Source organism: Osmerus eperlanus, chromosome 2, assembly GCF_963692335.1.
Source record: "Osmerus eperlanus chromosome 2, fOsmEpe2.1, whole genome shotgun sequence".
In the NCBI taxonomy this organism is placed as follows: Eukaryota; Metazoa; Chordata; class Actinopteri; order Osmeriformes; family Osmeridae; genus Osmerus; species Osmerus eperlanus.
In genome coordinates, this window is record NC_085019.1 from 19,849,695 (window position 1) to 19,862,170 (window position 12,476).

General features: G+C 54.7%; 1 protein-coding gene across 3 annotated transcripts in view; it reads left to right on the forward strand.

The window, feature by feature from the left end:
* Positions 1 to 12,440, forward strand: part of mrtfaa (myocardin related transcription factor Aa) — a 32,170-nt gene extending 19,730 nt beyond the window's left edge. For all 3 annotated transcript variants that reach the window (XM_062479014.1, XM_062479015.1, XM_062479016.1), the window contains 15 exons: positions 3,667 to 3,722; positions 3,871 to 3,946; positions 4,291 to 4,452; positions 5,788 to 5,954; positions 6,064 to 6,198; positions 6,418 to 6,671; positions 7,435 to 7,618; positions 7,820 to 8,212; positions 8,380 to 9,414; positions 9,547 to 9,744; positions 9,848 to 9,967; positions 10,321 to 10,467; positions 10,704 to 10,793; positions 10,908 to 10,965; positions 11,066 to 12,440. In XM_062479014.1, the coding sequence (XP_062334998.1) occupies positions 3,667 to 3,722; positions 3,871 to 3,946; positions 4,291 to 4,452; positions 5,788 to 5,954; positions 6,064 to 6,198; positions 6,418 to 6,671; positions 7,435 to 7,618; positions 7,820 to 8,212; positions 8,380 to 9,414; positions 9,547 to 9,744; positions 9,848 to 9,967; positions 10,321 to 10,467; positions 10,704 to 10,793; positions 10,908 to 10,965; positions 11,066 to 11,637 (3,647 nt within the window). In that variant the 3' untranslated portion in view covers positions 11,638 to 12,440. The remainder of the gene's footprint in view (positions 1 to 3,666; positions 3,723 to 3,870; positions 3,947 to 4,290; positions 4,453 to 5,787; positions 5,955 to 6,063; positions 6,199 to 6,417; positions 6,672 to 7,434; positions 7,619 to 7,819; positions 8,213 to 8,379; positions 9,415 to 9,546; positions 9,745 to 9,847; positions 9,968 to 10,320; positions 10,468 to 10,703; positions 10,794 to 10,907; positions 10,966 to 11,065) is intronic.
* The last annotated feature ends 36 nt before the right edge of the window (positions 12,441 to 12,476 follow it).

Consider the following 12,476-nt stretch of genomic DNA (forward strand, 5'->3'; position numbering starts at 1 on the left):
AACAGTTTGAGTTGTCAGCACCTGCCTGGTCGTCGGTCAGCCAACGCTGGACCTGGTCGCGAGTCTCCCGGTCCTGTCCTACATCTATAAAGTTGAATAATGGATTTTGGTGTTTTAAAAACCCATCGACACTGTATGACTATGTTTAGCCTGTGTTCTGCTCCTCTCTCCCACCAACCGTCTCTGGAGGAGGGGATCCCTCTCTGAATTGCTCCTCCCAAGGTTTCTTCCATTTTTTTTTCTCCTGTTGAGAGTTTTTTGGGAGTTTTTCCTTGTCTTCCTTGAGGGTTTAGGTTGGTTGAGGGGCAGTTCTATGGGCATATGTGAAGCCCTCTGTGACATGCTTGCGTGTAAACTGGGCTATACAAATAAATTTGATTTGATTTGATTTAGAAAGTCCGGTGTGTCGATTGTGGTTTGAACAGGGAGCGTGTGTACGGGCCGGCCTTTCAGTAAGAGGAAGAGCTTCTCGTAGAGAAAGCGCTCGTTAACTGGAGGGTGAGATCTTCAGCCTCATCCGTGCCTCTCCTGTCCCTCTCTGCCTCTCTCCGAATGCCTCTTCCCTTCTGCCTCTCTCTTCCTGCCTCTCCTACCTTCACCTGTCACCTCCCATCCTCTCCCCCTCTCACTCCAACCCCCCCCCCCCGCCCACTTCTCTCGCCGTCTCCTCCCTCCTCAGTTCCCCTCTTTTCTCCACCTTTTCCCTCCATGCCGCTGCCCAGTCTTACTTCCTCTTCCTGCTCCACCCCTTTACTTTCATTTTGGGGGGGGGAATACAGATGAATTATGTCCACAACGCTGATACGCTTCAGTTGTTAAGTGGGCAGACTGAATGAAAGCTGGCTGCTTTCTCTGGGTTCTCCAGGCGGCCTTCCAGACCTCCCAGGCCCCTCCTGCACTTCAAGAACAAGACCATCTCGAATGATACATTTTGGGGGAACATTCTTTTGTCTCTTGCTCATTTAACGTTTCAATAACAACTTCACTCGTGCTTGTGCAAGGGTTGTCACAATAGTGTAGTGCTAGCTGTCGTGTAGTCTGGTGTTGTGTAGTTGTAATGTAGTGTAGAGACTGGTAGACATATGATTGTCGTGAGTGGTTTTTGTACGTTTCCACATGGAAGTCCTACCACGTGGTCTGTATTGTATGTGAAATAGAGGTAATAAAGACTGAATTGTTCTTCATGGTAGAAGGTAATGTGTGTGCATGTGTGTGTGTGTGTGTGTGTGCTTGCCAGCCCGCCCACCCCCCAGTGAGCATGGTTGAGCGGCCGTGGTGTGCTGGGGTGTGTTAGGTTCACCCAGCATGACATACTTGGCTATAATAAGCATCCACAGCGATACCCAAGCTCACATGTTTGTAATACCAGGCCTAAGACACACTGTGCCTATAGTAAACCTCCCTGGGGGGAGGACGCACACACACACGGGCACCCAAGCTCGCAGAAGTGGCTGTCGCTTAGCTCACCCCTCGACCATTGCGAGTCGCGGCGCTGAGAGAGTTCTGTTTGTGTTTGCGGTTCTTTCGCCCCAACCGCTAAGCGTGATACTGACACGGGCAGGTGGTAGCATGTGAGAGGCATGACCACAGCTCATTTGCATTCGCTCTTCCTAGGGTACCTATTGCCCTCTGGACTGGCTGTGTGTGTGTGTGGCTCTGGGATCAGGAGAGCTGCCCGAGTCTAGTCTTTGTGCAGGAGGCTGGTGATGTCGCAATCTTGTTGGCCAATGATTGGGCAAACTGTAGGGTTAACGTTGTAATCGAAGAGGTCCCATGAATGGAATGTCCCAGAGTATGACACCAGTCCCAGCTTGTGTCCGATTGGTGGAAGTGACCAGGCAGGTGAGGTTTCTGATTGGTCCCGTGTGTTTCGCCTGTTAGGGCAGGTTTCGATCAGGGGGAGGAAGGAAACACACACACACACACATACGCAAATACACATCAGCCCAAACGAGTGGCAGCGTGCCGAGCTGTTGGGAACCGCTCCGTGATGTTGTCCAAGCTGCACCTACATCAGTCTGCCTCCATCCCATGGCTGCGGTTCTCTTTCCTCTTCCGCGTCAGGTCCAGCTGCCTCCAAAGAATAATCCCTACGCAGAAGCTGGGTGTGGGGAGGGGGCGAGGGGAGTGGGGTTGAGGGTGGGTGGGGGGGAGGAGGTGGGGTTGAGGGTGGGTGGGGGGGAGGAAGGCCCGCAGTATGATAATGCAGGCACCCAGGCAGATAAAGAGGTCTTTTTGCACTGACCCTCGCCCTCCCACTCCCTCCCCTCCCCGGTCTGACTGACAGGCTCTCTCGACCCCGCCTGTGGAGGCTGCCTACCCCCTTCACTCCCCCCTCCACTCCCTCTGCCCAGGGGGGTAGGAGTGATGTGCTGATGCTCAGCGGGGTGCACTGAGGCTTGAGTCTGGACCGCGAGCCTGGCCTGCGGCCAACTGACCCGCCAGGTCACCTCTCTGGTGGGGCGGGAGGGAGCAGGGGCCTGACGTGTTAGTGACAATGTTGGTTTAGCATACTGTCTCTTTATCTCTCTGTCTCTCTTTCACGGTGTCTCTCTCTTATCGCCATCGCTTTCTCTTTCTTTCTTTCTCTCTCTCTGGCCCTCTCTCTCTCTCTCTCTCTCTCTCTCTCTCTCTCTCTGGCCCTTTCTCTCCTTGGATTTCTCTCCCTCTCTTTCTGTCTCTCTCTCTTTCACACACACACACTCTTTCTCTCTGTCTATATTTCCTCTACTCCTGCTGTCTCAATAAGAGGACACAGACTCTAATGGAGGTTAGCTTGTCGCTCCTCTGCAGACAGAGAAGGTGTGTAGGTGGGGGAAGCCTCAGTTCCACCTTGCAAGTCTCCCGGTTTTGAAAACGACAGATCAGAGGTGTCTGCGAAAAAAAGCACTTGTTGCCACAACCTCAGACGCAGAGGAAGTGCCGCATTGACAGGATGCTGACAGCACGAGCTGCCGTAATCGACCTCCACCTGCTCAGTCAATGGCTGGGAGCCCACAAATGCCAACTTGAGGCCCCGTTTTCGAGGCCACGCCGTAGTAATGTGTCGCGTTTGAGTTAAACAGCCCAGTTTGTCAAGAGTCAGACTGCTTTGCCTGTTTAACTGTGGAGTTACCTAGTGCAGTTCTGTAGCCAGAGGCTGATTCCCAGTTCTGCACCCTCAGTGGAAAACGTGTTAGAGTAGAACGCTTTGAAGTTGGCATTCCATTAAATGCGCGCACACACACACCTACATGAACACACGCACACACACGCATTGTAATGACGTGCTGTTTGGTAATGGGTGGTGCATTCAGCCATTGAATGATATGGTCACTGCAGAGGATGGCTTTATGACTATAGCTATGCTGCTAGCTATGCAGAGGTATGGTTGGGTTTATGCTGTGCTGGCTACAGGCCACCAGCCACTCACTTCTGTGTGGGGAGGGAGAGCAGAGAGCGATGGTAGGCCGTCCTGCCTCCGCACTGAACCCCAAGGACTTCTCCTTCTGCATGCTGAACATGTTCCCGATTCAACATCTGTACACTCCATCCCGTTAACGGCCCCCTTTGATCTCTCTCTCATCCTCTCTTTCCCTCTCTATGCTTTCTCTCTCTTTCTCTCTCCCTCTCTCTTTCTCTCCCTCTCTCTTTCCCTCTCTCTTTGTCTCTCTCCCTCCACACCAGCGCTGAAAAGTCCGGCCGCCTTCCATGAACAGAGACGTAGTTTAGAGCGAGCACGGGTGAGTCTCCTCCCAGAATGCCCGTCTCTGTCTCTCCATCTCCCATCTCCTCTGCTGAACTCTCTTTAAACCTCGCCCGCCTCCCCTCCCCCTTCCCCACTGTCCTGTCTCTCTACTTCCTGCCCCCCCCCCCCCACCCCCCATCTAGACTGAAGACTATCTGAAGAGGAAGATCCGAAGTCGGCCTGAGAGGGCGGAGCTGGTCAGGATGCACATCCTGGAAGGTGAGTTTCAGACACAGTGCCCCCTATCCTCACCCCAGGGAAGACTGACTTGGCACCTCCAAAATCCAAACTCTCAAGTTACCATTTCCTCTGGTCTTGGTCACCAACTATCTTTGGTTCTGCGCTTCTAGTATGTCTAATGTTCTGTGTGTGTGTGTGTTTGTGTGTGTGTGTGTGTGTGTGTGTTGGGGGGGCGTGTCTGCGTGTGTGTGTGTGTATCTGGTGTTCTGTGTATCTGGTGTTCTGTGTATGTGGGGTTCTGTGTATGTGGGGTTCTGTGTATGTGGGGTTCTGTATGTGTGTATGTGTGTGTGTGTGTGTGTTATGTGTGTGTGTGGGTGTAGAGACGTCTGCAGAACCGTCCCTGCAGGCCAAGCAGCTGCAGCTGAAGAGAGCCCGTCTGGCAGACGACCTCAACGATAAGATCTCCCACCGTCCGGGTCCCATGGAGCTGATCCACAAGAACATCCTGCCTGTCCACAGCAGTCTCAAGCAGGCCATCATAGGTAACATCATACACTCCTGTTGGAAGGTTATAACTAGGTTATAACTGCTATCACTGTTATAAATACTACAGCACCATCAAATACTGTTACAATAAAGGGTTGTTACTGCTTCATAACTACGGCAGCCTCAAGCTAGCCTGGTAGCTGAAGCCCTGGACGCCTCCAACTAGCATCGTACAAAGTAAAAACATACTCCCGAACATAAACACACACAAATCCCCCCCAAATTGTGTCGACGCACATCAATCCAGAGTGCCCAGGCCGGCTTCCCTGTGAACCTTCTGTTTGACAACCTCCTCACGTAACTTAAAGAGAGCAGAAAGTACCGCGATTGCAGTCACTGTACGCCCCAGCAATTACGGGGACGGGGGGACGGGGGGGTTCGGAGAGGAGAGGAGATGGATGGATGGGGAGATGAGGGTAAACCCTGCCCTGCGAAATCCAACATGCCCGCCCCTCCGGGGGGGGGGGGGGGGGGGGGGGTCGGGCCTGGCTGTCGAAAGGCCTTAATAACCACAATCAAATTACAGCAGGTAATATCCTGAGAGAGCAGGGATGTGACCTAGTCATGCTGCTCTCCACACGCCACACACACGTACACTCAGTCATACCCACACACAGACACACACGCACACGCACTAATACACACACAAATACTCTCACACAAACGCACACACACAGAGACATGCACACACACACACACACACTGTCATACACACAGACACATACACACACACGCACTCATACACACACCTAAATACTCTCACGCAAACGCACGCACACACAGGAACACAGAGACACACGCGCACGTACGCCGGGGTGTACCCACACGCGCACACGCAGGGAGAGGGGGAGCGGTGGTTTGGGGCTGGCAGGGTATTAATCAGCCCCGTGGCGGTTCTTCATCATCTCCTGCTGATGGGAAATGAACAGGCAGCAGCGGGATTCTCCGAGTGCTCAGACTGGCTCCCGTCACTAAATACATCATCAATCATGGTCTTGATCACAGGCCTGCGGAGGACCCAGCTACCTGCCCAGCACACAGACAGCAGGGGCCGAGGCTCCCAGCACACCTGCCACTGCTGGGGCTACAGGGACACAGGTAGACAGAGTGACAGGCAGGCAGGCAGACAGACAGACAGAGAGAGAGAAAGAGAGAAAGAGAGAGAGAGAGTGATAGACAGAGAGGCAGACAGGAACAAACAGACAGATAGATGGTTGGTAGAGAGACAGTTGATGCTGGCAGACAGGAGTCTACCGGGGGAGGACCATATGTTCCTTGTTTGTGTTCATGCATTTGGATGAACTTCCTCCCTTTCTCTTCTCTTCTTTCAGAGACGGACTTCCCTAAGGTGGCGGGGGAGAGCTCGTCATTTGAGGAGGACAGCAGTGACTCTCTGTCTCCTGATCAGCTCATTGGCCAGGATTCTCCGCTGGGGGCGGGTCCTCTACCCTCCCCGACCGACACCCTGGGAGGAAACAGTAACCCCTCCCCCACGCAGGTACCAAATTGCTCCGAAAAAAATCATTGAGAGACCTACTGAGATCTACTGAAATCACAAATGACCTTCACATAAGCGTTTCCATTAAAGGGGCCGTTTGTCCTTTCAGTTTCTCAACCAGGTGCCACCCCTTCCTCCTCCTCCTCCTCCTCTTCCTCCGGTCTCTGGCCCCGCGCAGGCCATGAAGTTGACCAATGGGACTGCTGCTCTTGCAGCTCAAAGGACCCCACCAGCTCAGGCAAAGGTGAGTGACTGTCAGCACAGCCAACCAGGTCTCTCCCTCTCTCTTCAGACAACCCCCCGCTGACCACTTCTTCCTTCAACCCCCTCCCACCCCCTCCACCCACACACACTCCCTCTCTCCCCTCTCTCCCCCTCCCTGGTCCCCCCCCAACACACACACACATCCCCTCTCTCCCCCCTCCCCCCACGCACACACCCCCTCCCCGGTCACTCTCTCCAGTCCCACTCCAAGTCGAACTCCGACCGCCCCCCCCAGCGCCCCAAGAAGGCCAAGGACACCAAGCCCAAGGTGAAGAAGCTCAAGTACCACCAGTACATCCCCCCGGACCAGAAGGCGGAGCGGGAGCCGCCCCCCCAGCTGGACTCGTCCTACGCCAAGATCCTGCAGCAGCAGCAGCTCTTCCTGCAGCTGCAGATCATCAACCAGCAGCAGCAGCACTACAACTACCACACCATCCTGCCCGCTCCGCCCAAGTAAGACAGGCCGTGTGTGTCGTGTACGTGTGTGTGTGTGTGTGTGTGTGTGTGTGTGTAGTTTGTGTGCGTATGTTGGTGTGTGTAGTTTGTCTGTGTGTAGTTTACATTTACATTTAGTCATTTAGCAGACGCTCTTATCCAGAGCGACTTACAGTAAGTACAGGGACATTCCCCCGAGGCAAGTAGGGTGAAGTGCCTTGCCCAAGGACACAACGTAATTTGGTTGGCATAGCCGGGAATTGAACTAGAAACCTTCTGATTACTAGCCCGATTCCCTAACCACTCAGCCATCTGACTCCCTGTTTGTGTGTAGAGTGTTTAGTTTGTGTGTAGTTTCTGTGTGGTTGTGTTTAGCGTGTGTGTGTAGAGTGTGTGTGTAGTTTGTGGGTGTATGTGGATAGGTGTAGTTTGTTTGTGTGCAGTTTGTGTGTGTGTGTAGTGGGGTCAGATGGCTGAGCGGTTAGGGAATCGGGCTATTAATCAGAAGGTTGCGAGTTCGATTCCCGGCCTTGCCAAATTACGTTGTGTCCTTGGGCAAGGCACTTCACCGTCCCTGTACTTACTGTAAGTCGCTCTGGATAAGACCGTCTGCTAAATGACTAAACGTGTAGAGTGTGTGTAGAGCGAGTGTGTGTAGAGCGAGTGTGTGTAGAGCGAGTGTGTGTAGAGCGAGTGTGTGTAGAGCGAGTGTGTGTATGCGGGGACAACACTTGTCGCAGTGCATTGCAACATTGTCTCATCCCTGTCCTCCTCTCTCCAGACTGTCAGATCAACAGCAGCCTCCCTCTGCCACCCCCGCCTCCTCCACTGGCCCCACCGCCTCTCGCACTGCCTCCGCCCCCTCATCAACCCCGTCCAGTCAGAGTGCTCCAAACCGTCCAAATGTCTCTCTCGCAGGCGGGGCCAAGCCAGCGTCTTTACCTCCAAACCTGGATGAAATGAAGGTCAGTGAGAACGAGAGGAATTATATGGAGTTACCTACGTACAGGCTCAGTATATCAACATAGAAGCTCACATCTATACGGAAAGAGAACATTGCACAATTGGTCCACTGCCGTGACAACGGTAGGAAACCGACGGCTCATTCAATCCCCTTATTTTGACTCCCGTTTCCCCTCCCGCCCGCACCGCCCTCCTCTCCCCAGGTGGCGGAGCTGAAGGCGGAGCTGAAGATGAGGAGCCTGCCGGTCTCAGGCACCAAGAACGACCTCATCGAGCGCCTCAGGAACTACCAGGAACTGAACGGAGGCAGTGCTCCGGCGCCACCAGCAGGGGGAGCACCGTGGCCAGGGGCCGCCTCGTCCAGAACCAACCTGTCTCACAAGCAACAGAAGCCGTCCTCCTCCGTCCTGCACCAGGCGGCAGAGAGCGGCACCGGGGTAACAGGCATCCCGTTCGCCGCCACGGCGCCCCATCACATGATGCACTTTGGCAGCCCGGGCTCCTCCCCCCCACTGTCCCCCGCGCCTTCCGACCGCTCGGCCGCCGCCATGAGCCCAGGCGACACCAGCTATAACGCGGACACCTTCGGGGAGATGGTGGGTCCACTGTCCAGGGCGATTGAGTTTTCCGAGTTGATTATATCGATGAGGAACATGATTAGAAAAGAAAATTGTGATGGTGATGGTTACTAGTAAAATAATACTATACTGTACCTCATGTATCCATTCATTAAATTCCTGTTTTCATGCCTGTTTCTTCTCAGGTGAGTTCCCCCCTCACTCAGCTCAGCCTCCAGCCCTCCCCCCAGCCCCCCGTCACCATCAAGGAAGAGACCCCCTCCACCCCCTCCTCCTGCCACTTCTCCTGCCTCGCCCTGCCCAAGCCCCGGCCCCGGCCCAGCCCCGTGGCCAGACTGGCGCCCCCTCTCGACAAGGACCAGATGCTGCAGGAGAAGGACAAGCAGATCGAGGAGCTGACTCGCATGCTGAGGCAGAAGCAGAGGCTGGTGGAGACCCTGCGCTGCCAGCTGGAGCAGGGGAAGAGAGGAGGCGGAGGAGGAGGGGGAGGAGGAGGGGGAGGAGGAGGGGAGGCCGTGGTCCTGGTCCGTGTGAAAGAGGAGCCGCCAGACCTCCCCATCATCTCTTCCTCCTCCTGCCCCGTCCGTCCCCCGCCTCCGCCCCCTCCCCCGCCGCTCCCCTTGGAGGTCGGCAAGGTCACCATCAAGGAGGAAGCCAGCGACCCGGACGAGGCCCCCGAGTCCGTGCTGACGGAGAGCCAGAGGCAGTTCCGCCCCGCGCCCGACGAGGCGGCCCCCAAGCACGTGCAGGTGAAGCCGGAGCACGTGATCCTGCAGAGCCAGAGGCGGCTGGAGGAGCTGCGTCTGCAGCAGACGGCGCTGCAGCTCGGCGAGCTGCAGGCCGCCCAGCAGCAGGCCCTGCAGCAGCTGCTGCTGCAGCAGCAGCAGAACCGGCAGAACCAGCTGCAGAACCTGCAGAACCTGCAGAGGCGCTCTCAGCAGAGGAAGAAGAAGTCCCACAAACAGCAGCTCAAACAGCAGCAGCAGCAACAACTGCTGCTCAAGCAGACCCAGCAACAGATACAGACAAAGCAGTCCCAACAGTCCCAACAGCAACAGCTAATACAGCTGAAGCAGCAGCAACAGTCGCAACAACAGCAACAGCTTATACAGCTGAAGCTGCAGCAACAGCCACAGTCGAAGCAGCAACGGTTGTTGCAGACTAAACAGGAGATGCACTTACAGCAGCCAGAACAACAACAACTGCTCCAGTCACAACAGGTCGGTACACCGTCCAGTCTACAACTTGGGCCTTGAGTCAACCCTCTGGTCTGGTCATTTCCAGTAGTGTTTTTTTTTGTTCACCACCCCTTACTCAAAGCCTGACTGTTCTTCAATGTATCTCATCTTCAGATATCCCAGGTGTTCCTAAACCAGCAGACTGGGAGCAGCTCTTCCTTCCCTCTAGACCTCCTCAAGACACACTCCACCCCAACCCTGGTGACCGACAGCAACGGCAACCACTTCCTCATTGCACTGACCAATCACACCACTGAGAACCAAGGAAGTGACGCCCCTCAGGGGAAGCTGGACAATCATGTCAAGTTGCAGGTACGTGGCCGGGTCCACCCGCCTTCTACACTCTCATGCCCTCGGTCTTGTCATTCGCTGTCTCTTAAGATGTATCTCTCATCGCTATCTTCTCTTCCACCAGACACTACCGTCCCCTCCCACCAAGCTGCCTAGCCAATCCCCTCCTCTGCCGTCGAGCACTGACACCAAATCAAAACCGAGGAGCACCACATCAGGCCTTGGGAAACAGCCAACCAGAAAGGTGAGCTGGAGGTCACAAAGTTCACGTCTCCTCCCTGTCATGAGACTGAGAGGTCAATGAAGACCTGTCCTGCTGGTGAATGCATGTTCTCTAATGTTCCAATTAATCCAGGGTGACTCCAACGGGTCCAATAACGAAGGACTATATAAATTAATGATGTAGACAGTGAACGGCGACACAGACAGCATCCTTGATAAGACCCATTGACTGCTGTCATGTCATATGGTTCATTATTATGCTAATTAACCCAACGACAGTCCTCATCACAGTGATTTATATTGGTAGCCCGAGCACCGAGGCCTCTGGTTCATTTGCACGGAAGCTAATTGAGATTAATTTCTGGTTTGGGGCAGGGACAGAAGGCGGGGCTTCGGGTGTCGACCAACAACTCGCAAGGGGTGGCTCTCTCGTTCTCCGCCCCGCCCAATCTCCAGCCTTTCTTCCTGGATGAGGACTCAGCCCCCTCAGGGAAAGATGTCCCGCCTTCGCCAGCTCTGAAGGTATGCTAACTAGTCATGGAACTACTAGAATACTAGCTAACAGAACGATACTTTTAGGCTGGGTCTTCTAACTCTTTGGACAGCTTGTTGTACCAAATCTATGGGACCGCAGTTACTTTAGTACTGGGTGGCAAAGCCATAATGACAGGGCAGGACTGACTGATTCGACGTAGTTTGTGAAGGAATATAATGTGTACGCGAACCGAAGAACCAACTGTCCCATTCCCTTCTGTCAGGAGGAGTGTTCTGATCTGGACCAGCACGCCCTCTTCAGCCCCCCCTCCCCTGACGCCATCAAGACCTGCCCCTCCTCTCCGGATGACAAGGTAGCCAAGTGTTCACCACAGCCATTCGAGTTATCGTTTGGTGTCCAGGTTTACCTGGCCAGGGGGCCCATTCAGGTCGACTGCAAACTAACTATGTGTCCTAACCGCTCACAGGAGCATGGCTCCACCCAGCACATGGACGACCTGTTCGACATCCTCATCCAGACGGGAGGTAAGAGACAGGGCCCGCAAACATGGTCCCTTGACTCTGCTGTCCTTGTCCTCCCCCTTGTCGTTTGAATAACGCTCTCCATCAATCTCTCGTTTACCAGAAATCTCCGCCACTTTCAAGCCGGCGCCGGACCCCTCTCTGGCCCACCTCCGGGCCAACACTCCGGCCTCCTCCCCTTCCTCCTCCCCCCTGCAGCTCCATCTCCCTCCCCCCTCCCCCCCCGACCCGGAGACCCCCCCGCCACAGGCCCCGACGGAGGAGGGGCACCAGGCGCCACCCACCACAGAGCAAGAAGACGTTAGCCGCCCAGGAAGCGGACGTCTGGAGGACTTCCTGGAGAGCACGACCGGCAAGCCCCTTCTAGGGGTGGAGCCTGGCTGCCCTTTGACCTTGATTGACGACCTCCACAGCCAAATGTTGAGCACCCCCAGCATCTTGGACCACCCGTCCTCCCCCTCCCCTATGGACACCTATGAGCTGGGCTACCACCCCAACCCCCCCAACCTGGACTTTGGAGAGCAGGCCCTGGACAGCATGGACTGGCTGGACATCACCATGGGAGGAGGGGGCAGCGATGCCCCCAGCTTGGCCCCTCTTGGGCCCCCCAGTGTCTTCTCCACAGACTTCCTGGATGGCTCCGACCTGCAGCTCCACTGGGACTCCTGCTTATAGCCCAGAGAGAGCAGCTGCTGGCCTCAAGTACTTTATACAAACACTGTCACACACTTAGGGTGCACTTGATTTATCTTCCCCGAATGGCGACAAAATCTGGGACATCTACAGGTCCTGTGAGGGATAAACAGTACCGGTCCAGAACTGTGGAAGCTATGTATTCAGATGAAGTGCTTCTGGGTAGACCTGAGGTTGCAGATACGGAGCCTGCTACTGTTATATTTTTGTTAGACTTCCTTGTTTTCACTTTCACGCAGCAAACACACACTGGTGTGTTGGAATGTACAGAACACTGAGCTCTGTCTCACACACACGTACTCATACGAAGAAACACACACTGATTGCCTTGTGTGTGTGTGTGCTCTCACTTCCTCCAGTATAAAGCCAGCCCCTTACACAAGTACCTTTGTTACAAACCTTGTGTATTGGCTGTCATGGGGAACAAGCTTTGATCTGGTGTTGAATTCAGGGCCTGTTGACAGGGTTTGGCTGCATACCATGAACCGTGATATTTTTTAATTGCCGTGGTTGAAAGACGGCCAAGTCATTACCTGAATGTGCTCGAATTGCATCCTACTTTTTAAAGGTGTCGATAGACAGAGCCAGAACAAAGCCAGACCTACAGGCCACAGCTACCAGAGCACCGGTGGTCAGATATGATGCCTCAAACATCCTGCTGTCTCTTGGCTTCATAGGCTGGTGTGTCAGAACAAGACCCTGGTGTAGCAGTCTGGAGACCATAGCTCTGAGGGAGGACTGTAGAAGGAGCCATTGGCTGGGGAGGGGAGGCTGGGGAGGGGAGGCTGGGGAGGGGAGGCTGGGGAGGCTGGGGAGGGGAG